The 22,302-nt window shown below is 40.6% G+C and overlaps 1 protein-coding gene across 1 annotated transcript in view; it reads left to right on the forward strand.

Moving 5' to 3' along the window:
- Positions 1-20,268, forward strand: part of LOC137619643 (uncharacterized) — a 39,944-nt gene extending 19,676 nt beyond the window's left edge. Inside the window, exons 2-4 of the mRNA XM_068349851.1 lie at positions 2,346-3,425; positions 13,343-13,667; positions 18,046-20,268. Of these exons, the coding sequence (XP_068205952.1) occupies positions 2,346-3,425; positions 13,343-13,667; positions 18,046-18,485 (1,845 nt within the window). The 3' untranslated portion in view covers positions 18,486-20,268. The remainder of the gene's footprint in view (positions 1-2,345; positions 3,426-13,342; positions 13,668-18,045) is intronic.
- Positions 20,269-22,302: the final 2,034 nt, after the last annotated feature.

Below are 22,302 nucleotides of genomic sequence, written 5' to 3' on the forward strand. Positions count from 1 at the left end.
GGGCAGTTTCACTCTTTCCAGTGATTGAAAATCTGTTAGATGAGAGTGCCCTGAAACAGTTTGAGGACCTTTTGAAGTCAAGAGCTAAGGCTCTAGAGTTCTTGCGGCATCAGACAGTTTCTCCTTAGGGATGCTCTCTGCATGAGGAACGCCAGCCTTGTGAGCTCCCTATTATGCTTTCCTCGATGAGATGTGGCCGTGGCCATAGAAAAGTCTGAGAAATTTGGCCAGGCTTCTCTTTCGTGGAAAGGAGTGGCACCAAGGATGTCCGCCCTCAACAACCCTCACCTTTAAGCAAGTTGCCCAGCGGAGATGCTTCTTCCCCCTATGGAGTTCCAACAACCCGGGAGGCAAAACCCTCAGCCCACCTTTCGCCGTGGAGGACACTCCTCTGGCTGCAGAGGTCGCAGTCGTAGAGGCTTCATCTTGGGAGGGCATATCCCCCAACTTATCACCAGTAGGGAGATACCTACAAATCCATTAGCAAAGGTGGCAGTTCTTTGGGGCCGATCCCTGGACGGTAGAAACTCTGCGTTCAGGGTGTCAAGTCCCATTCATAGGCTGTCCGTCCTCTCTGACTCGGATAAAAACTGTCCGACCATTTTATTTCAAAGGGTCAGCAAAGGAACTTCTCTAACTAGAGGAGGTGTCCAAGATGTTAGCCAAATAAGCCGTAGATGGAGAGAGGAAGTCTTAGATAACTCCCTGGACTTACCTCTCAAAACAGAGTAGATAACTCCCTGAACTTTTCCTCCCCAAACAGTCTTCTAATTCAAGGTGCTATGCTTTACCTGTCAATAGCTCCTCAGCTCTTGACCTGAATCTTTGCCCTTTTCTCACCCTGGGTTTATGCCATAGGCATGAGGCTTTTGAGGTATCTGGATGACGGGCTTTTCCTAGCAGAATCCCAGACCCTGCTTATAGAAAAAACAGATCTCCTCCTCGACTTTTGCAAGGAGTTGGGAATTCAGCTTAACCTAGAGAAGAAGTCCAGCCTAGTCCCCCAATAGTTCATCAAATACTTGGGTGTGGATGTCGACTTGGTCCAGGCCAGAGCATTTCCATCCGCCAAGAGGGTAGTGAGATTTAGAAAAGTAGTAGAAACCTTCTTTGAACGAAAATTGCCTTCTACCTGCTCTTGGCAAAGGCTCCTAGGACACTTCTCCTTGTTGGAGAAGCTAGTCCCCTTCGGGAGAATGCATCTTTGCTCGGTGCAGGGGATTTTGAAGAGCCAGTGGTCTCAAACATACAACCACCTTGCTGTCGGTGTCCGAGGAGGTTGTGACAATTCTCCAATGATATCTGAGAGAGGAGAACCTGTTAGCAGCAACACCCCTTCAGGTTTCTCCCCCAAAGTACCTTCTACTCTTGGATGCTTCATGCCCAAGGTGTGGTGCTCACCTAGGAAGGGCGTAGATATCAGATTGAAACAAGGAAGACAAGACTTCTTTGTGAATTGTATATTTTATGGATACTTTTGAGTAATTATTTCATTTTTAATTTTGTATATATTCTGAATATATGTCAAATGTACGCTGGCATCACAAACATCTGTTTGGTTGACTATGTTGACAATGTCAGTTCCAGATCGTTTATTGAGGAAACCAGGCTAAGTTCTTTATAATTTTAACTTTTTTCCCATGTGGAGTATTGTTTTAAATCATGCAAAAGTAATAATTTGGCAGTATATTTAGAGCATGGTCTTGTAAACAAGTACCGGGTAAGGAAACTACATGGTCTGACTTACCTAGGGTTACATTCCCGAGGATGGAAGGAATTAACCCCTTTTTTTTTTTGTTCCTGAATTTTGGTCAAAACTTAAGATCCAGTTGTAATTGACCTTTGATGTGACCCTTACGATATTTTCTCAAAGGTAACTGATGACCTGGGTAACCTTTTACTCTGTCCTGCAAAAGAAAGTTAGGAAGTATTTGAGAAGAACAGCCTATCTTAGGCCCAAAATTCCAAAATTTTGTGTGTGACAACAGGTCATTGTAAAAAGTTGTTCAAAAATATAATCTCTTTTTGGCTGAGAGAAGCAGTTATGAGTAACCTATTTAAATGACTCAGGTTCCTATCGCTAGGAAAAATACAATTTGTTCAAAAAACAATTTTTTCATAGCAAAATGGCAATAAGAGATATTGGCAGAATTTTTTGATAGGGAGATGTATTGATCACCATAATAGTACAGTATAGCACTAAGCCACACCATTGTTGAATTTTACTCTGTTGCCATTGTAAACTGTTTTGTTCAACTCCTCCTAGCTACTCACTGATGATAATTCAATATTCACTCATTTTCACACACTTTTTATTTATGACTTAACATATACCTTTGTTTCAGACTGTAATTCCGACGTTAGATCCCTCGGAATCCCCACGAAGCCCTATTCTTTTCCAAAGCTGTGGACTGCATCAATCAGCTGAGAACGATAACTCTGTAAGGATGAAGGAGGTTTCGGATACTTGGGAGGCTTCTGAAAATAGTTCCCCAATGAAAGAGGATACCAGTAATTGCACACTTGACCTCCCTATGGATAAAATTGACTGGAATGCAAAAGAATCTAGTTATTCTGAAGAAAATAGCTTTGTTTGTGAAGCGTCAAGTTTTGATGAGGATGCAGCCTTTGATGATGTTGCGGGTAATAAAACAATGCCTGTTGCTCCCCAACCTGAAAACTTTGTATTGAATTTATCTTTAAACTCTCAAAATGAGCAGCCTTCTTCCAGCCGAGATGAAGAACCTTGCAGCTCTGAAAACACAGGTATTGCTAATGTTTCTGTTAAAGTTGAATTTGAAGAAAGTGCATCAACTGAACCAGAAAATATTAGTGCTTTGTCTGTGAAGGCAGAAATTGAAACGGACACATCTTCTGCACCAGAAAATGTTATTGCTTTGTCTGTGAAGGCGGAAATTGAAACAGACGCATCTTCTGCACCAGAAAACGTTAGTACCATGTCAGTGAAGGAAGAAATGGAAACAGATGATGAAAATGACAATCCAGGAAGAGTAGAAACAGCTACAGGTAACACTGAAAAAGGTGGTTTAAAAGCGTCAAGCCTTGACAGTAGTGTTGCTAATATTTTAGAAGTTGATTATAATGCTTTAGATACTGAAATAAACAATGTTATTGTCAGTCGTGTGAGCAATTGTAACTACTCTTCGGGAAGTAATGATACCATATCTTCCATAAGTGATGTTGAATTACGCACAGAAGAATCCACAGACGTGATCAATGTAAGTGAGGCAGAAGTGGAGGATGTCATCAATGTTACAGCTACTACTGAAGATAATGTATCTAATAGCTTAAACTCGCCTGAGCAAGAGGTAGTGGATGTCGAGTCGTATCAGCCGTGTGTCGTTGATCTAACATGCGAGGAAGAAGATGATGTTGATGTTGTTGCTGTTGTGGAACCTGTCATAGTAAGTGCAGTATAAGTTTTTATCTTTCATGGTCATGCCCTCATTTTATTCTTTTGTCAAAAAGGTTACTGGTTTTAAATATGCTCAATATTTATATGCTTATATGCTTCAAGCACAAGCTTTGGCAAGGGAAAGGTGAGGATATTTGTTTCTACATGAATACAAACCCTCGTTCTATACGTAGGAGTTAGATTCAGCGCGAGCTGGTGTAGGTGGCCATAAAAACTTTTAACAAGGTGGCAACAACAACCTTCTGGCACTTCCCAGGGTAGCAGTAGGGGAAGTCTGGCCCACCCTAACACTTACTACAATGCCGCTTTTGATTTGACCATATTAAAAAGCAGACATATCCTGCTGGGCTCTTCCATTCTTTGCTTTACGGCTATGTTAACTTTGCTTTGCTTTCTCTTTCGAGGTGGGACTGTTGGTGAACACTTGCTGAGAAAGTAAACATGCGGTCTTAGCATCCTCTACAGAGAGCAGGAGCTGGAATTGTTGTCATAAGAGTAACTGTCGGAGCCTTCTTCGCTGGTCGACTCCTGTGTTGCAGATGGCATTGCTGGTATGCTCAGTCTGTGTTGACCTTGGCCTTGCATCTCCATTTGGAGAATGCCCAATTTGGCAGCATCCACCTCGGCTGTAACTGCTGGGACGAAGGCTGTTCGCTTCGCCAGTTGCACGTACAGCTTTGCGAGTGGACATAACGCTTGTGAGGAGTAGCAAGGGCTAGTTATCAACCAATTGAAACTGATTGTTCCCATACTAACAAATTACGTTCTTTATGTGGATATTCTTTCAGCAAAGCTGGAAGGTAGCCATTAGACTAAAAGTGCGAAGAGACAACCCCGCCTAACTGCTTGAGCGGGTTGGCTTGGGGTGGCTAGGTGATACCCAGTCACCTCTATATATACTCTCTAAGCTGTGAGGTACGTCACTTTTTCTTTTGGCTCGGTAGAGATCAGACTTCTCTCTCTCCCTAGGCTGCCATTGGACTTATTGTGATTGTTCTTTTTCTTTTCGGTTGTGATTGCTCTCTCTTCCGATTCAGTTCATGCGAACCTATTCTTGGCGCGAGGGTGCCGTGTGTGGTACTTTCTTGTCATCGTTGTAGGGGTTTGCGAACTGTGGCCAGAGGTAGCACCCAAACTGCCTAGTGTCCGAATGCCGACCACACCCCAACATTCACCACATAAAAAAATATACAACGGTGGAATACCCAAAAATCTGGGTAAAAGGCAAACAATCAAGGATGAACTGGGCACTGGGCACCACCCCTTGATTTTATACTGGGCAAGGGGACCCAGCAAGAACCTTACTTCCCCCTTATCTTCCCTTGCCTTGAGCTTGTTGAATAAACCCGTAAGATGACCGTTGATTTATTCCTGAGAAGTTAGCAGAATTTATGAATAGCTCTATCTTCTTTAGGTAAGATGGCTTCAAGCTCAAGTAAAGTGTCAGAACATTAGGTGAAAGGGAACAATTATTAAGACTGATAACAGGACACCGTGTGGGAGAAAAAAAATATAAGTGACTTATTAGAAACAGATTTAATAAAAAAAACACAACAGTTTAGGTTTACATTAAAATTTTTTGTCAAATTCAAATAAGTAATTAAAGGAAAAATTAGTACCCCCTTTACACTCCGGCCTCACAATAACAAGATAAAATAAATTGAATAACAAAAAAACAAGAACTATTCACATGCTGGACACACTTATGGGTTGCAGATGCAAGTAAAGACAAAGGTACACCCTAGCCGGGTATCTGTTTGTGATACATTTAAATACAAGTAGCTTGCCTCACGATCAAAGGGATTATAAAATAAGGTTGCAATTCATGCGGCAAAAATAGAAGCTATAGGCAAACTTGCTTTTAACAGTCTTCACCAGGCTGACTAGCAACATAATCAGGTGCAGGATCATGCAATATTATTCCAGAGAAAATTCCAGACTTATGACAGGAAAAACTTCAAGCTTAAAGGAGAACCCTGCAACTCTGGTTCATTATCTGCATGAACAGTCAACTGGGTTTGAATATTGACAACACATAAAAGTTTGGCTGCCACAGTATGCCACTTTGTTCGACTTCTAGTTTCCACTTCAAACCCTACAGGGAGTGGGGCGTGCTGCAAAAAAATAATGTAATTAGACAAGGTTGAAGGACCAAAATATAACAGCTTACTATTCTGCTACAAATATAATATAATATGAAAAAATAAAAATTAATTCGTATTTTTTCTTAACTATATTAATTTTTCCACATCATTGAAGACCGTCCCACACTCTCTGAGGCCATAGTTGTGAGCAGGGTTTGCCCTTCGAAGTGTGTAGGGAGCAGCATGCCTCCCAATGGGAGAAATTTGGACTGTGCAGGAAGAAGGCTACGCGCGATATCTCTCCCTCAGGGGCGATGAGAGCATGCTCTTTTTCTTCTTGGACCCCTAAATCTTTTCCTAAAGCTGCTTCTCGCTTGCGCTCTTTCGAGGGACGATCGAGTAGTAGTGCAGACTGACTAACGCCTTGGCAATCATGGGGTACTGGGGGTTGGAGTTGCTTTCCCTAGGGGAGCAACTTTGCCTCTAGCCGCAGGGGAGCCATTTTATTTTGCAGACGTACTACAGGTGTGGCCGTCCTTAGGGGTTCCTGCACCCCCTACGAAGGAAGAGCTTGTTCGTTTCCTTCAGCTTGAAGCCAGGAGGGATCCTTCTCCAGAGCCTGGAACATCTCTCGCTTTGGAGGTTTGCGAGGTTCACCTTTCGTCCTCTCCCGGACCATCCATACGTGGGCAAGGGGATCGCGCGTTCGCCTCTCCAATGGCCTACTGTTGACGACGATTCCCACTCCATCCTGGGACATTGTCATCCCAAAACCTTCAGCCTTTTTTTCTCCCCATAGGGTTACACCAGCTGCAGGTGATGATGACCTTCCAGAGACCAACGCCCCTTCTAGCGGCTTTCTTCCATCTTCTCGTCCTTCGGGACACTTTTCACCTGATCATCGTTCATAATGATCTGAAGATCATCTGGATCGATGGTGATCTCTATCCGAGCGTTCTTCTTCTAGAAGGTGCTCTTGCTCTAGAGACCTCCTCTAGAGATAACTGCTTACTCTTGTGTTTACCGGTTCATGGGTTGACATGCGTGAACAACTTCTATCCTAGCGAGGGCATTTGGGGGACGTTTCATCCTCCCTTTCCTACACGATCGACTTGAAAGGTTTGTTCATTAAGCAACCTTTTGGCACCCTCGGGCACCGAGATGGGTATTGGTCTTTCACTTGAGAGTGATTTTTTTTGTCTCAATTGAACCCTCTTACCCTTCAGGGTTTTCAAGAGACACATTCCCCACACAGTACTAGCTGCCCTACCGAGTAGGTTACTAACCAGGTAGCCCAAAAGCTCTGTGAAGTGTTTGGATTATTATATTGCCTGTTCCAGTTTTTGATGATGTTGGAGGGGAAGACTAGTTTTCACCTGAAAGGGTTACTTGTACAAACTGTCTCCCAATTCCACAAGTCACAATACAAGCTTTAGCATGCCAGGATTGCATTCCAGGGAGCAAGTCAATGGCACCACCTACACTAAGGGCAGTGTGGAAAACGGTTCACTCCTGCTTAGGAAGAGGCATCCCTCTCGCCCGTCTTACCGGGGGTGGGTGGCGTGGAAGTAGTGGATGAATATTAGAGACCCTTTAGTCCGATTCTCTGATGATCCCAATCCTTCACGCGGGGTGACATGTCCCCCTTTATTTCTCTCCTTTCATTGACTCTACATTCAGTGATACCCTTTCCCTTTTGGGAAGAGATCAGGGTAGTTCCTCACCCTTAGAGTGATAATGGTCAAGTGGTCCACCAGATCAATTGACTGCTGGTTATCACTTCATGTTAATCACCATGGAAGTATCTGGGGTTATCCTTCAAGAGATGATTTGCTACTAAGAGGTACGGGGTTCTGGCCTACACTCAACCAGTGTTGCCAACTTGGTGAAAAAGTAGCTAGATTTGGCAAATTTCTGACTTGTTTAGCAACTTTTCAAAGGCTATTGCGAACAGTGGATTTTCTAGCGAATTTTTGCTTCCTATGGTAATTTTTTAGCGAATTTCAGAATCAAATTTATTCTTTTATATATCTAATAAAAATCAAAATAATAATAAAATTTACATTATTTACTGATCGTGTACCACTCATGTCTGAGCTCGTGCTGTCCAGTAGATGAGGGAAGGATGGGACTTCGTAGTTTCTACACAGGAAGCCCCTCTCAACTCACATACCCACCACCCCCTCTCTGTACCCCAATCCTATAGCTTTCGTTTCACCTTGATATAGCAAAACGTCATGCTCGTAGTGTTCCTGTACAGATCTTGTATACGGTATCCTTTCACTATTTGTAACTGTTGCTTGGAGACATATAATACCGTTATACCGATCGAGTTCATCGTACGTTACGGTGTTAGTGGTCACCTGCTGAAAAGATTTTCTGTTGAATAAGTGACATTATGGCACCAACATATTCACAAGCATACAGGAAAAGCTGGGAAACGTTCCCAAAGATGAAAGACTGGTTGAAACCAGTTGAAACTGATAAAACAAAAGCATACTGTGGTTATTGCAAATATGAAATTAATGCAAAGTTCAGTGATATACGGAAGCATGCTGCTGCTAAAAAAACATATCAAAGTAGCCGAGCTATTTTCTAGTGTGAGGCAGAAAAAAAACTTGATTTAATGAGTAGTAGTGATTTACATGACAGCTTGACAAGTGAGGCTGAGGGAAGACTGTCAATGTTTATTGCATCTCATACTGCTTTTTTCACCGTGGATTATTTAACTGAAACTCTTAAAGCAACATTTTGTGAAAGCAAACCGGCCAAGGACATTGAACAAAATGTAAGAATATTGTTGTTAATGTTCTAGGCCCATATATCTTAGACAATTTGAAAGAAGACATTAATGATGGAAAGTATAGCATACTAATAGATGAGTCAATCGATATATCAATAGTAAAATTGCTTGGTGTAACAATAAGATATTTTAGTAAGAACTCAACTTGGATAAAATTGTGTCCACATATCTAGGGTTAGTAGAAATAGAGTTTGGAACTGCTGAGAGTATTGTTAGTGCCATCATAAAGTTATTGAAGAAAGTTAAACTTGAGCCACAAAAATTACTTGGAATAGGTGTGGATAATGCTAGTGTAAATCAGGAATGAACAAAGGTGTGTGTGAACTATTGCAGAAAGAAATATGACTGCCTAATTTGATTGTGATTCGATGCATTTGTCACTCATTACAGCTTGCTGTCTCTCATTCTGTGGGAGAAACGCTCCCTACTAATCTTGACCATTTAGTGCGTGAAACTTACAATTGGTTTGGCCATTCCTCTAAAAGGAAAATTTTATATGCAAAACTTTATGAAATGATAAATGATGGAAAAACTCCTCTTCAAATCCCTCGTGTCTGTGACACAAGATGGATTTCTTTGGAACCAGCTGTAACTCGTATTTTGGGTTAATGGGACGAACTGAAATTACATTTTCAGATGGCCAGTTCATCAGAAAAGTGTTATAGTGCTAATGTATTATAAAAAATGTATAATGACCCTATCAACAAACTTTACCTGTTGTTTTTACGTCCAGTCCTGCAAGAAATCCAACGTTGTATTAAATCGTTTCAAGGAGAGAATGTCGGCCCTACTAATTTACTGCTTGACCTAACTAATCTGATTATGTCAACCAGCCAGAGAGTGATGCTTCCAACTGCAAGAGTTGACCCTTTGACCTCTGATATTAGTTCCTATGTTGACCCAAATGCATATCTAGGGTATGAATTTGACAGTTTTTGCAAAAATTCACAGACTTCTCGCTAGGCTATAAATGTTATTCGCAAAGACTGTATATCTTTTTCTGTGAAACTTTGTTCTGAATTGCGACATAGATTGCCAGAAAATTTTCAAGTGCTTAAAAAGATGTCCCTCTTTTCAGTCAATGAATGTTTACGAACAGTACAGGATGCTATTACATATATAGCTGAGGCATTTGGCTATAGTTCAGGGGATATAGAGAAGACAGAAAACCAGTCGAGAAATTTAATGATCATTAAATGGATTGAGACTAAGTCCACTGAAAAATTCTGGATTGAAGTTAAAAAATATGCGGATGCTCCATATAAGGAACGAAATGAATTGCCATTTAACATTCTTTCCCTTCCGCACTCAAATGCAGAAGTATTTAGTCAGCTTAATATTGTCAAATCTAAACTTGGAAATAGATTAAAAACTGACATCGTTAATGCAATTCTTGCTGTAAGAGGAGGCCTAAAAAGAGTTGGAAAATGTTGCTTTACTTATGAATTGCCCAGATCAGTTGTGCAGCTTATTGGAACAATAGCTGTTTACTGATCTCAAGACCACTCTTCAGCCATTGCATTAAGTTCAATATCTCTCTCTCTCTCTCTCTCTCTCTCTCTCTCTCTCTCTCTCTCTCTCTCTCTCTTCTCTCTCTCTCTCTCTCTCCTTCTCCTTACTTATTTATTTATGTATAGACTTTACATATGTATGTATGTACATACATACATACATGTATACATAATACATAAACACACACAAACAAATCTAGCTACTTTTTATGGAATCTGGCGAATTTTTAGGCCGCCTCCTGCGACTTTCTGGCAAACACATTTGGCAACACTGCACTCAACCCCACAAGTGTTCACAGGAATGTTCACTCTAGTTGCAACCTGGGTCAATGCCAACAGCATGAGCAAGTCTTCCTCGTCCTTTAGACAAGTGATTGATTCTAGCAGACTCAGGGGAGCTTTTCTCCGATACTGAGTCAACATCAACATTTCAGGTTTTTGCCTTGGTAGGAGACTAGCATAAATTGCTAGAATTCTTCCAAGCAACATTCACAAGAACTGGCATATCTAGAAAGTCAAATAACTTATGAAAGAGACCAAGTTATTCTGTTCAATTAGGAATCAGGAAACAGAGACAGGAAAGCAGCATGTCCCTTCCTATAGCGGGACTTCTCAAGGGCGCGATGATGGCTGCTCTTGCTGAACTTGGCGAGCATAGTAGCTTTAGTCCTCTCTAGTGTCAACTGAAAACCTTTCGGTATTAGCAGGGATTCTTCAGACTTTTGAGTCCGGTAGGACTAGAGCAAAAGACAGACCTAAATTAGGAGGTAGAAATTACTAACCACCTCGGAGAAGTAGACCTTATCTCTCCTTCCCTGCATTCGATGCTTTTTTGGAATGCATCAAAAGAAAGGGGGCTGGCTCACCTCCTACTATGCATTGCCACTGGGCTATGTTCCGACCCCATTCGGCATTGCCACGCAGTTGTTCCTGGATTTGAACGCATTGTTGCTGGCTATTAATCACTTTCTTGACACACTGTATTATTTTTAACCGAGCTCAATGGTGCAGAATACCTAGACAACAAAGGTATTCGTTGTATGGTTATTTTACCATCTAGTCCGTAAGAATGTCGTAAGACAACTCGATTGGTCTTTTTAACCTGATTCAGTGCGGCAAGAAAACTTCATGGCGGTCAATCTGGACAGGTGAACTCAGACAGTGGGCTTCGCGGGATCTTCCTCTCCCTCAGTTAGCCACTAAAGTCCTGACCTTGGGGGAGTCGCGGATGAGATGTCGGTCTAGGATGTCTCGTGCCCTGAAGTTTTGGAGTACTGTTAGCCAGTATGGGATAACCAGGGACCTCTACGAGAGGCCCTCTGATATCCGTGGGACAGCCAGGATGTCTATGCGTTTCCCCCCCTTCTGTCTGATGAGGAGAGACTTTAAAAAGGTGAGGATGTTATAAGATCGGTCGATGACCCTGATAACTCCGCAGTGGCAGCAAGCAGAATGGTACCCAGACTTTCTATTCCTGCCTGCTGAGATATTGAGAGAACTTCTTACTCCTTTCCTGAACTGCTCATACAACCTCACAGAGATTCACCACAATCAGTCGTGATCCTATGACTTCTCCGGGACAGCAGAGTTCTTTCTGTAGCTTGGGGAGGAAAAACCCTGCTCAATCTTAGCTGTGAAAGGCTACCACTCTGCCTTGAGCGTTATCTTTAGATTGAACAGAGTTAACATTTCCTCCTCGAGAGAATTCTCTCTCCTAATACTGTACAGTGTCGAGCTTACTGGTATCCAGTCTGTAATTAGACCACCTACTTGGAGCATAGTTCTTGTACTACGCTCTTGGAAAGTGACACATATCATACTGCTTGTCAGTTCTTAAATCATGACTTGATTCTTAGGACTGTTTTTCCTTCTCACTTTGGCCTCCGCTATGAGAGCCAGTGAAGGACATGGTCTCTTCTATGACAAAGCCCAGCCAAGGCAATGGAGGGCAGGTAGCACTTAACTTTCTTCCTGAGTTCATTGCCAAGACTCGAATCCTGGAGCAGACTCTAGCTTCGGGCCTTCATGCACCCAGTGACCCCTTGCAACGGTTACTGTGTCTATCAAGAGCGTTTAGGCACAATCTCATTCGAGCAACTTTAGCTCATCTGTGCTTTAAATGCCTGTTTGTAAGCACAGGCAGTGTCAAGAGGAGAATCTCTAAAAGATGATCTCAGCAAGGATTCACTAGGTCATCGTCCGGGCTTCGTACCCTGACTTTCCTCATCGTTAACGTAGACGCAGAGCTCTACGTTAAGGGCATAAGCATGCTCCAAACATTCAAGTGAAACTATGGCGCAGGTCTCTGGAATTGCCAGAACACCCTTTCAACCTATTACCTGCAAGACAGAACCCACAGGAACCTGGATATCTTCTCCATAGGTCCTGCAGTCTCCGTAGGTCTTGCTGTGGGAGAATAACAAGTTAAATTCCCTTACAGGACAAATATCTGTCAGTCAGTGGCAGATGTTACCTGGTGTTAGTCTGGGATGAATGGCTTATTGTTCCTTCCTCTTCCCCTCTCATTGGGTACAGCATCTGGGTGACTGCATGCTAACCTATCTCTGACTGCAGGTAGCCCCCATTTCCCTTGTGTAGCCTGAAATATGTTACATATTTGTTATATCCCCGTCCTCCCTGTGAGAGTGAGTCATTCGTTGCCCAGGTTAAGTAAGATGAGTACTCTCACTCCAATATTCTTACCAGGGTAAGTTACAGTGACTAGTTTCCACTCGTTCACCATGATTGCCCAGGCCGTCAGCTCTGGCTTATCAGACTGAGAGTTCACGAGGTGTCAAGGGTAGCCCTCTCATGCCCTGCACGGGCTCAAGAGTAATGCCCCAGGTCAAGTTCCCAGCCAGTTAGGTTAGGACTTCCACCCTCCTAAGGGTGAGACTCCATAGGAAAGAATGGAAGGGTTTGTATTCGTGTCAAAACAAATGACAAATTAGTAAGTGATATGTATTTTACATAACTATACAAACCTTGAGCTCTTTACTCATAATTAGCCTGCCAGCATCTGTAAGTCTTGCCTACAATAAAAAAGGGACATGGTCTATCCCCCGCTACCCCCGTGCTAACTAGCAGCGGGTGGTTAAACCTCTCGTGAAAGTTTATGGCTAGTTTTCAAGCAAGCCGGACAAATATATCCTTAGTTAAGAGCTCAAGGTTTGTGAATAAAAAAAATACAAATTACTAACAAATACATTATCTTATATTGTTCAAGATTTTTATTAATTGTTGTTAGTTTAATGTACTGTAGAGTACTTTAATCATTGCAGCTAATTGCTGGATTTTTTATGATTGTAAAAAAAGTTAGTCAAAATTGTTGGTAATATCAGATAGCATGATTCAATTACTTGGAGATCTGAGTGAAATATTCAGGTTTTTCATATGTAGGTTTCTTTTTTCCTATAAATTATACCTTTTCTGAGAATTAGTATTTATTTAAAAATTCATCCTTTTTTTAACGTTAGCAAACCTTATCTTATTGTTGGTAACTTTTCAGTTTATTGGCACGGAATCGCGGAGGCGAAACAGACGGCGTACACCATCTCCGCAAATACCAGATCCCGAAGACTTTGAAAGGATCGGTGATGACCATGACCATGGTAACATTCTCGATGATGACACAAATAACAATGCTGTTAATGAGGGAAATGAAGACCTCTGGGGAGTCTTGAACCCTACAGGAATAGACCTACAGAACCCAAATCTAACCTTTGGAAGTCTTCTGGAGCAGGCCCACGTTGAGACTGTGGATGACAATCAGATACAACCTCCAAGATCACCAGTCATTCGAAGACCACAAAGAGAACTTCGCAGATCTAGACGTATGTATTATAATTTTGCTGTATTAACTTTCACATACATCTTAATGATTTATGCCAATTTTGATTTGGATATTTGTACTCAAATGCTGTGAACTGCTGGATTGATTTTGCACCTAATGGGTTTTATAAGTTTTATACTGCACCATAGTACTTTTGGTGCTACATAGCTATTTAAAAAGTTGCTGCAAAGTCCATGGGTCCTTTTAACCTTAGGTTTGAGCTATTAATCCTTAATAACGGTAACTTTTCCCTCAAGCATTTCCCTATGGAAATTACAAGCACCCTTATACTTTGCTGTTGTTCTATGAGGCAAGGAAAATACTAGTAGATACTAAGAATGAGTGAATAACTCCTATTGTGTTTTTGAAATATTTTAAAGTCAACAGAATGAGTTATAACTCTCAATCCACTGGTAAAATAGTGATTTGTTGATGCTTGCATTGTCTCATAGTGAGTGATCTTGGTTTACAAATTATTTCTGTGAACTGGTGTTCATATTGCTTCTCTCTTGAAGCTGATTAAATGTTGACATCTACCAGTAAGGATCGTGTCTCGGCCCCATTAAGAAAATGTATTTTGGGGTTACTTCAAAATCTACTATTTTGTTTCTTGACTGATTTCTTCTTATAAAAAGCATTTGAAAGATAGTAATATATGCAAAAAAAAATTAAAGGAAATTTTAATATCGCTTTAATTTTTTGCTACACGTAATACAATCTACAAATGTGAGGTTGCTGAGTCCTGTAATAGAGATCTAGCTAAAATTAGTGCTTGATGCAAAATATGGGGCGTGAAGTTGAATCCTAAAAAAACTCAAAGTATGATAGTAATTAGATCAAGGACAGCATCTCCTCAACATCCAGATCTCAGCATTGATGATGTTTCTTTAACTGTATGACTTTTAAAAATTTTTGGTGTGATTCTCGACAACAAGTTTACTTTTGAGAAACACATTAGGTCTGTGTCTTCTTCAATTGCACAAAAAATTGGCTTATTGAGAAAGTCTTGTAAGATTTTCGGTGATCAATCTATTCTGAAGATGTGTTTTATTCTTTCATTCTACCTTGTTTTAAGTATTGTTTTCCTGTATAGTCTTCAGCTGCTGATCTCATCTTAATATGTTGGAAAGGAACTACGGTCTATTACATTTCTTATTCTTGATCTTGATGTTAATCCCTGGCACCATCGTTCAGTTAGTTCGTTATGTTGCATAAGATTTTTCGTAATTCCGACCATCCTTTACATTCAGATCTTCCTTGACAGTAATCCTGTTAGCAATACTAGATATGCAGCTAATTTTAATAGTCATGTCTTCATCATGAAACTCGATACAATACAGCATTTTAGAAGTTTCATTCCAGCTGTGACCAAGTTGTGGTAAGATTTTCGTAATAGGGTAGTTGAATCAGTAGAACTTTTGAAGTTCAAATTTGCAGTTTTTTTTTTTTTTTTTTTTTTTTTTTTTTTCGATAGGCTGAAATGTCTTTTTATAATTTATACAGTATATGAGAAGTCTGTTTTAATGTTGTTACTGTTCTTAAGATATTTTATTTTAATTGTTCATTACTTCTCATATAGTTTATTTTTGTTCCTACACTAGATACAAACCCTCATTCTTTACTATAGGAGATATTCTAGCGTGAGGTGGAAAATACGGCAGAAAAACCTTAACAAGGTCGATAACGACCGGGCAGGTCATTACCCACCTGTTAATGGTGGGGGACTGCCGGACGGTAGCTGCTGTTTACCTTCAATCGAATTCTAGCCGTTGCAGTGGTAACACCGCTGCTCCTGCTTTTATTTAACTGGCAGACTAGCCTTTCTTTTTTTGTTTTTTTTATTACTGTATCCTTTTTCTTTTTCTTTGTTAGATGTGACGTCCTCTATTATGAGGATGTGTTCCGGGCACTTCATGTCGCCGCTGGAGGTGGATCCTCTTTCCCTATGTCCTGGGTACAGAGGTCATAGGTGTTCTGAAGGCTCCCCCTGCCAAGTATGTAGAAGTGGTCGCCCTCTCAGTGGGAGAAGTTCGAGAGAGTTAGAATTGGAAGTCCTAGTAAAACTCATTACCTCAAGGATCTCCGTCGAAGGTAAGGAGTCGTAGACCTCTTCTTCGGCCTCTCGATCTCTCCCTTCAGTCTCTTCCTCTCTTCCTTGCCTGCCTTCCTTCGGGGGAAGTCGAGGAAGAGTGGCACCATTGATTTAACCCCCATTCCTCTTGGTCAGGCGGATTATGTTGCCTCCCCCAGTGGGGCAATACTTTCCGCCACCGGGAATGACTCTGTTACCACTTCCATTCCAGATCATGTACGAGCGGTATGGCCTGCCCTTGGACTTCCTGGTTCCAAGTATCCATACTTGCGGATGAACCTTGGCAAGCCTGCCTGAAAACATGCTCTCATGAGGTATACAGTATTCTTTTTAGACATAAAATGATCATCAAATGCGGCAACTGCATCATCAATTATGTCCAGTGCAACATCCAGGGTCTTAAAAATACATAGTACCTCAAGACATGATTGGTATTAGCAAAATTGCTATCTTTTGACTATTATCTTCCATAGTAATACCTTGTATGAAATAGGTAAAATTTTCTTCCCACTGTAATTGTTCAGTGGCCACTTTCTTCTTGGTAAGGATAGAAGAGACTGTAGCTATGGTAAACAGCTCTTCTAGGAGAAGGACACTCCAGAATCAAACCATTGTTCTCTTGTCTTGGGCAGTGCCATAGCCTCTGTACCATGGTCTTCCATTGTCTTGGGTTAGCGTTCTCTTGCTTGAGGGTACACTTGGGCACACTGTTATATCTAATTTCTCTTCCTCTTGCTTTGTTAAAGGTTTTATAGTTTATAAAGGAAATATTTATTTTAATATTGTTACTGTTCTTAAAATATCTTTTTCCTTTCTTTCCTCATTGGGCTAGTATCCCTGTTGGGGCCCCTGGGCTTATATCATCCTGCTTTTCAAACTAGGGTTGTAGCTTAGCAAGTAATAATGATAATATTGGAATTTTTCTTGGGGAAAATGCTGCCACAGGCATCAATTGTATGGGGCTAGCCATGTTTATCTTGTTCAGTCAGGGTACTCACGGTATACAGGTTGCTCCTCGGTTTTGTAGCCAACAGGGTCTTGAGACCTCATAAACTATATCCTGGTGGGTCGTCGTCCTTGTCATTTGTACTGTCTCGGTGGCTACATCAGGATTCTGTATCAAAACACTATTTGTTGCACATGTATATTAATCTCTTGGCTGCTCTTGTATGACAACAACAACTCTTACATTCTGGCCAATGTACAGAATGTTAACAAATGTTAGGGTTACTGTGGAACACAAGTGTTATTAGATGGAACTTGAGACATTTTTAATACATTTTAATTCAGAGAAGTTGGTTGTTTGGGCAATACAGTACACTCCTCCCTATTTTTCACTTCTTCCCCTACTGCATCTGTTGACAACCCTTGCAAGGATGGACCTGAGTAAGTTGTGGCTTTCACTAGGAGGCACTAACATCTGCTAGAGCCCAGAAATCTTTTGCTGCTTCCTACTCTTTAGCCTCCCCAGCAGAGGAGGTTCTCTACAAGGCCTTTAGTAATATGCATGTTCCTGCTGAGGAACGTCCTGTTAATCACAAAGTTTTATCATTATTTAGCATTGCAAAGAAATGCTGCTTACATCAGGAAAAATTTCAATCCTTCCTCGAAATAAAGCACCATACTAGAAGCTCATATCTTATAGTTTAGATGTGTTGAAGCTCATAAAATGAATTTCTGTGAGTGCCACTTTTGTTCCCAGGCAAAAGCATTGTACCTCGTAGCATTAGTGAACCCTCCAAAAGTGCGAGAGGATTAATTTTCATCGACTAAGGGTGGAAGTGAAGAAACAACCTTTTACACCTGCTACCACCCTTAATTCTGTTGTTTATTTTTCCTGGATTTCCTGTCTGAGTCCAAACTACTTGAAGTACATTGCCGATAAACAAAGCTGTGGATCTCTTTGTTACCTGCGTACCATTGTAAAGAACCTGGTGCACTTGGCACCTTGGCCTCCCACTTAAATTATAATTTGGTATAATCATGATTGATAGGGGTGTGATCAAACAAACATGAGCATTTATGACAGGAAACTAGTTTTTTTTCATGCAAATGATAGACGAATCTTAATCCGAGGTTCCGAGTTGCACTTGCTTGAAATATCAATTTTATTTTGGTTGGTAGACCATAGGTTGTCAAGTCTAGGAACATTTGAGACCATGAATTTGGGCTTATTATTATGAATATTTTTTCATGAGTAAATACTTGTGTGGAGCTTAGTGCATAGTAGGTTACGTATTCACTGGAGAGGAAAATTATTTGTATCTTAATTATCTAATATCCTTAGGTCAGCGCCGTAGTAGATCCAGATCACCGGTCATATTTGCAATGGATTTGGAAGATAATCAGCCTCATATTGCAAATCTTGTGCATGCTATCAACCACATTATCCCAGAAGAAGAGTGGCCCGTGCCAATGGATGTTCCAAACCAGCTGCCATTAGATGCCAATCCTTTGGTTGGCCGGGAACGTAACCGCAGGATAGCTCAAGTTCCCCCTCCTAGACCACCTGCCAGCCCTCCTCATATGGAACAGCCTACCATTACTTGTTTAGTGTGTTTAGACTCCATTGCTACCATAAACAGTTCATCACGTAGCCTGTGCTCAACAGTGTGTGGACATGTATTTTGTTCTGCCTGCATAAAAGAGGTGGTGAAGCAGCGCAAGCAGTGTCCTGTGTGTCGTAAAAGGCTAACCAAAAAACAGTATCACCCTCTGTTTATTTAGTCTGGTTCTACTATATTTTGTACATAGTAATATCTAACTTAATTAGATTTATAAGAATCCAATCCATCAAATGTCATCAAATGTCACAAAAGTAAAGTTGGTCAGATTTGTAGAAATACAAACTACCAGTTGTTATAAGTGAACAATTGATTTGCGTTTCAAGTGCTTGTCATTGTATGAGTTTCAGTATTTTTTATAAACATATGACGAAAACAAGAAGAAGAAATCAGACATTTCAAAGCCTTGGAATGAAAATGAATGGGCAATGATGTAGTTAGTGGTGGTATTGTATTTTGTAGTTTGTGTTTGCGGAGTAACAGTGATTCTATTGAATTGAAAAAGAAAATTTACATCATTTTGTTTTCATAGTGTCATAAATTTTTTTGAGAAAGGAATGAGGTGAATGGAATAAGAACTATTATTATTCAAGCAAGAAGGTAAAGAGGAAATGCAAAACCTAACTGATAAGTGTTGAGAAGATATTCTTAAGTTTTCTATTTAAGATTATTGAACTTAAGGAAAGTTGGGAAAATCAATGTAAAGCAATAGTATTCTAGCTGTGAGGAAGGGCCATTTATATTAATATTTTTAAATAATGTACAGTAGTGACATTTATAGTGATTTTGAAAGCTCACCCAAAATCATTTAAATTGTTTTCAAAGACGTATTTCTACCCCAGTACTTTTGTTTTTGTAAGATTGCCAGGCAAATTCTTGATTAAGCATCATTATGTATTAGTGTACTGTACACACAGACTGAGATATGGTTGTTCTATCAGAAGTTCTACATTTGACAGCAAGCATTATTTCAAGAATGTAGTAGTCAATAAGAAATCTGTAAAGATTGCCTGGTTAACATTCTAACATTTTTTTTTCTATTGAGTAAAAACATAAAATAAAAACACCACATAAAGTCATAGTAAGAAGTCGCAAAGTCGAATAGAATGAAGACTACAGTTCCATTAGATAATTTGGGGATTAACATGAGAATTTTTATACTTCTTGAAACATCTTATAATGATGGATTTTTTTTTTCAAATGTTCTTGCATAGATAGGCTTTACTCTGTGGTGATTGTGTACTTGGTAGTTTCCCTGCCGCTTGAGTGCATAGCCAAATTTTTTGAGATATTGTACAGTAGTAATAGCTCCTGGTCTTTACCTTAATGGTAGTTTTGATGCCAGGTAAAGAATTTCTTTGTAAATATTTGTACAGTAATATGACTTCCAGTTTGCTATTATTTTGTCCTAAATATGTGTTGCATGCAGGTGCATTTTGAAAATATTCAGGACAACAGGCTAATTCATAAAGTTTGCACAAACAAATTTGTCGTAGGTATGAACTTCTTATTGCCATTTACAGTATACTGTGCATTTCATAACATGTATATAGCTGACATTCCATATTATTTCGAGGTCTGTTCCATTGTCCAAATGTAGCTTAAAAGATTTACCAATACTGTTTGAAGGTTTGATTAGTGTACTCTGTTTGGAGATCATCTCAGGAATAAAAAATTATTTTTTATTCTCACCTTTTAATGCTGAGAGGACTTTTTTGTCTTATTTGATTTATATTTCTGATTTTTAATATTGATTTTCCTTCCTTACATTGCATTTTTATTTTTAGTTTTATATAGCTAGGAGCTATATTCTGAAAATTATGAAATATGGTTTTAGTAATGACATCATCCTTTTTGATGTTTGTTACCTGCATAAAGTTGTGAACTATGTTCAAATAAAGGATATGGTATTTATAAAAAAATAGAATGAATAATTTGTAACCTCTTCCATTTTCATTATTCTACCAGCTGCCTTATGTTATGGAATGTTTGGTGTGTTGGATGTCCTGATGCTGGTTTTTGATGATGGCTGCAATTCTCATTTGTTCCAGTACTAAAACAAGCCTTCCTTCCTTTACATAGGGAAATAGGTTATCAGAGAATCTGTAGTATTTGGCTATTAAACTTTTATAACGAGGTGTAAAGAGGTGGCTGGTAGTTATCGGCCTGGGCTGGGGCCCCTGCTTGCTCACTGAGTTATACCATCCTAGGGAAGCAAGTATTTGCGAACTCTCACCCTTCGCTCCTGTCTCTGTTACACCCGGAAGAGTGAGGGCTGGCTGTATTCATACGGAGGCTGGAGCAGTCATGCCCTCCAATAGAGGTGAGACTACCTCCCAAAGACATTACGAAGGTCTTGAGGTCCTTTAACCCTTTTACCCCCAAAGGACGTACTGGTACGTTTCACAAAAGCCATCCCTTTACCCCCATGGACGTACCGGTACGTCCTTGCAAAAAAATGCTATAAATTTTTTTTTTTTTTCATATTTTTGATAAATTTTTGAGAAAATTCAGGCATTTTCCAAGAGAATGAGACCAACCTGACCTCTCTATGACAAAAATTAAGGCTGTTCGAGCAATTTAAAAAATATATACTGCAAAATGTGCTGGGAAAAAAATAACCCCTTGGTGGTTAACATACATACATACATATACCAAAGGCACTTCCCCCAATTTTGGGGGGTAGCCGACAACAACAAGAAACAAAACAAAAAGGGGACCTCTACTCTCTACGTTCCTCCAGCCTAACCAGGGACTCAGCCGAGTTCAGCTGGTACTGCTAGGGTGCCACAGCCCAACCTCCCACATTTCCACCACAGATGAAGTTTCATACTGCTGAGTCCCCTACTGCTGCTACCTCCACGGTCATCTAAGGCACCGGAGGAAGCAGCAGGGCCTACCGGAACTGCGTCACAATCGCTCGCCATTCATTCCTATTTCTAGCACGCTCTCTTGCCTCTCTCACATCTATCCTCCTATCACCCAGAGCTTTCTTCACACCATCCATCCACCCAAACCTTGGCCTTCCTCTTGTACTTCTCCCATCAACTCTTGCATTCATCACCTTCTTTAGCAGACAGCCATTTTCCATTCTCTCAACATGGCCAAACCACCTCAACACATTCATATCCACTCTAGCCGCTAACTCATTTCTTACACCCGTTCTCACCCTCACCACTTCGTTCCTAACCCTATCTACTCGAGATACACCAGCCATACTCCTCAGACACTTCATCTCAAACACATTCAATTTCTGTCTCTCCATCACTTTCATTCCCCACAACTCCGATCCATACATCACAGTTGGTACAATCACTTTCTCATATAGAACTCTCTTTACATTCATGCCCAATCCTCTATTTTTTACTACTCCCTTAACTGCCCCCAACACTTTGCAACCTTCATTCACTCTCTGACGTACATCTGCTTCCACTCCACCATTTGCTGCAACAACAGACCCCAAGTACTTAAACTGATCCACCTCCTCAAGTAACTCTCCATTCAACATGACATTCAACCTTGCACCACCTTCCCTTCTCGTACATCTCATAACCTTACTCTTACCCACATTAACTCTCAACTTCCTTCTCTCACACACCCTTCCAAATTCTGTCACTAGTCGGTCAAGCTTCTCTTCTGTGTCTGCTACCAGTACAGTATCATCCGCAAACAACAACTGATTTACCTCCCATTCATGATCATTCTCGCCTACCAGTTTTAATCCTCGTCCAAGCACTCTGGCATTCACCTCTCTCACCACTCCATCAACATACAAGTTAAACAACCACGGCGACATCACACATCCCTGTCTCAGCCCCACTCTCACCGGAAACCAATCGCTCACCTCATTTCCTATTCTAACACATGCTTTACTACCTGTGTAGAAACTTTTCACTGCTTGCAACAACCTTCCACCAACTCCATATAACCTCATCACATTCCACATTGCTTCCCTATCAACTCTATCATATGCTTTCTCC

This window comes from Palaemon carinicauda, chromosome 26 (genome assembly GCF_036898095.1).
Source record: "Palaemon carinicauda isolate YSFRI2023 chromosome 26, ASM3689809v2, whole genome shotgun sequence".
Classification (NCBI taxonomy): Eukaryota; Metazoa; Arthropoda; class Malacostraca; order Decapoda; family Palaemonidae; genus Palaemon; species Palaemon carinicauda.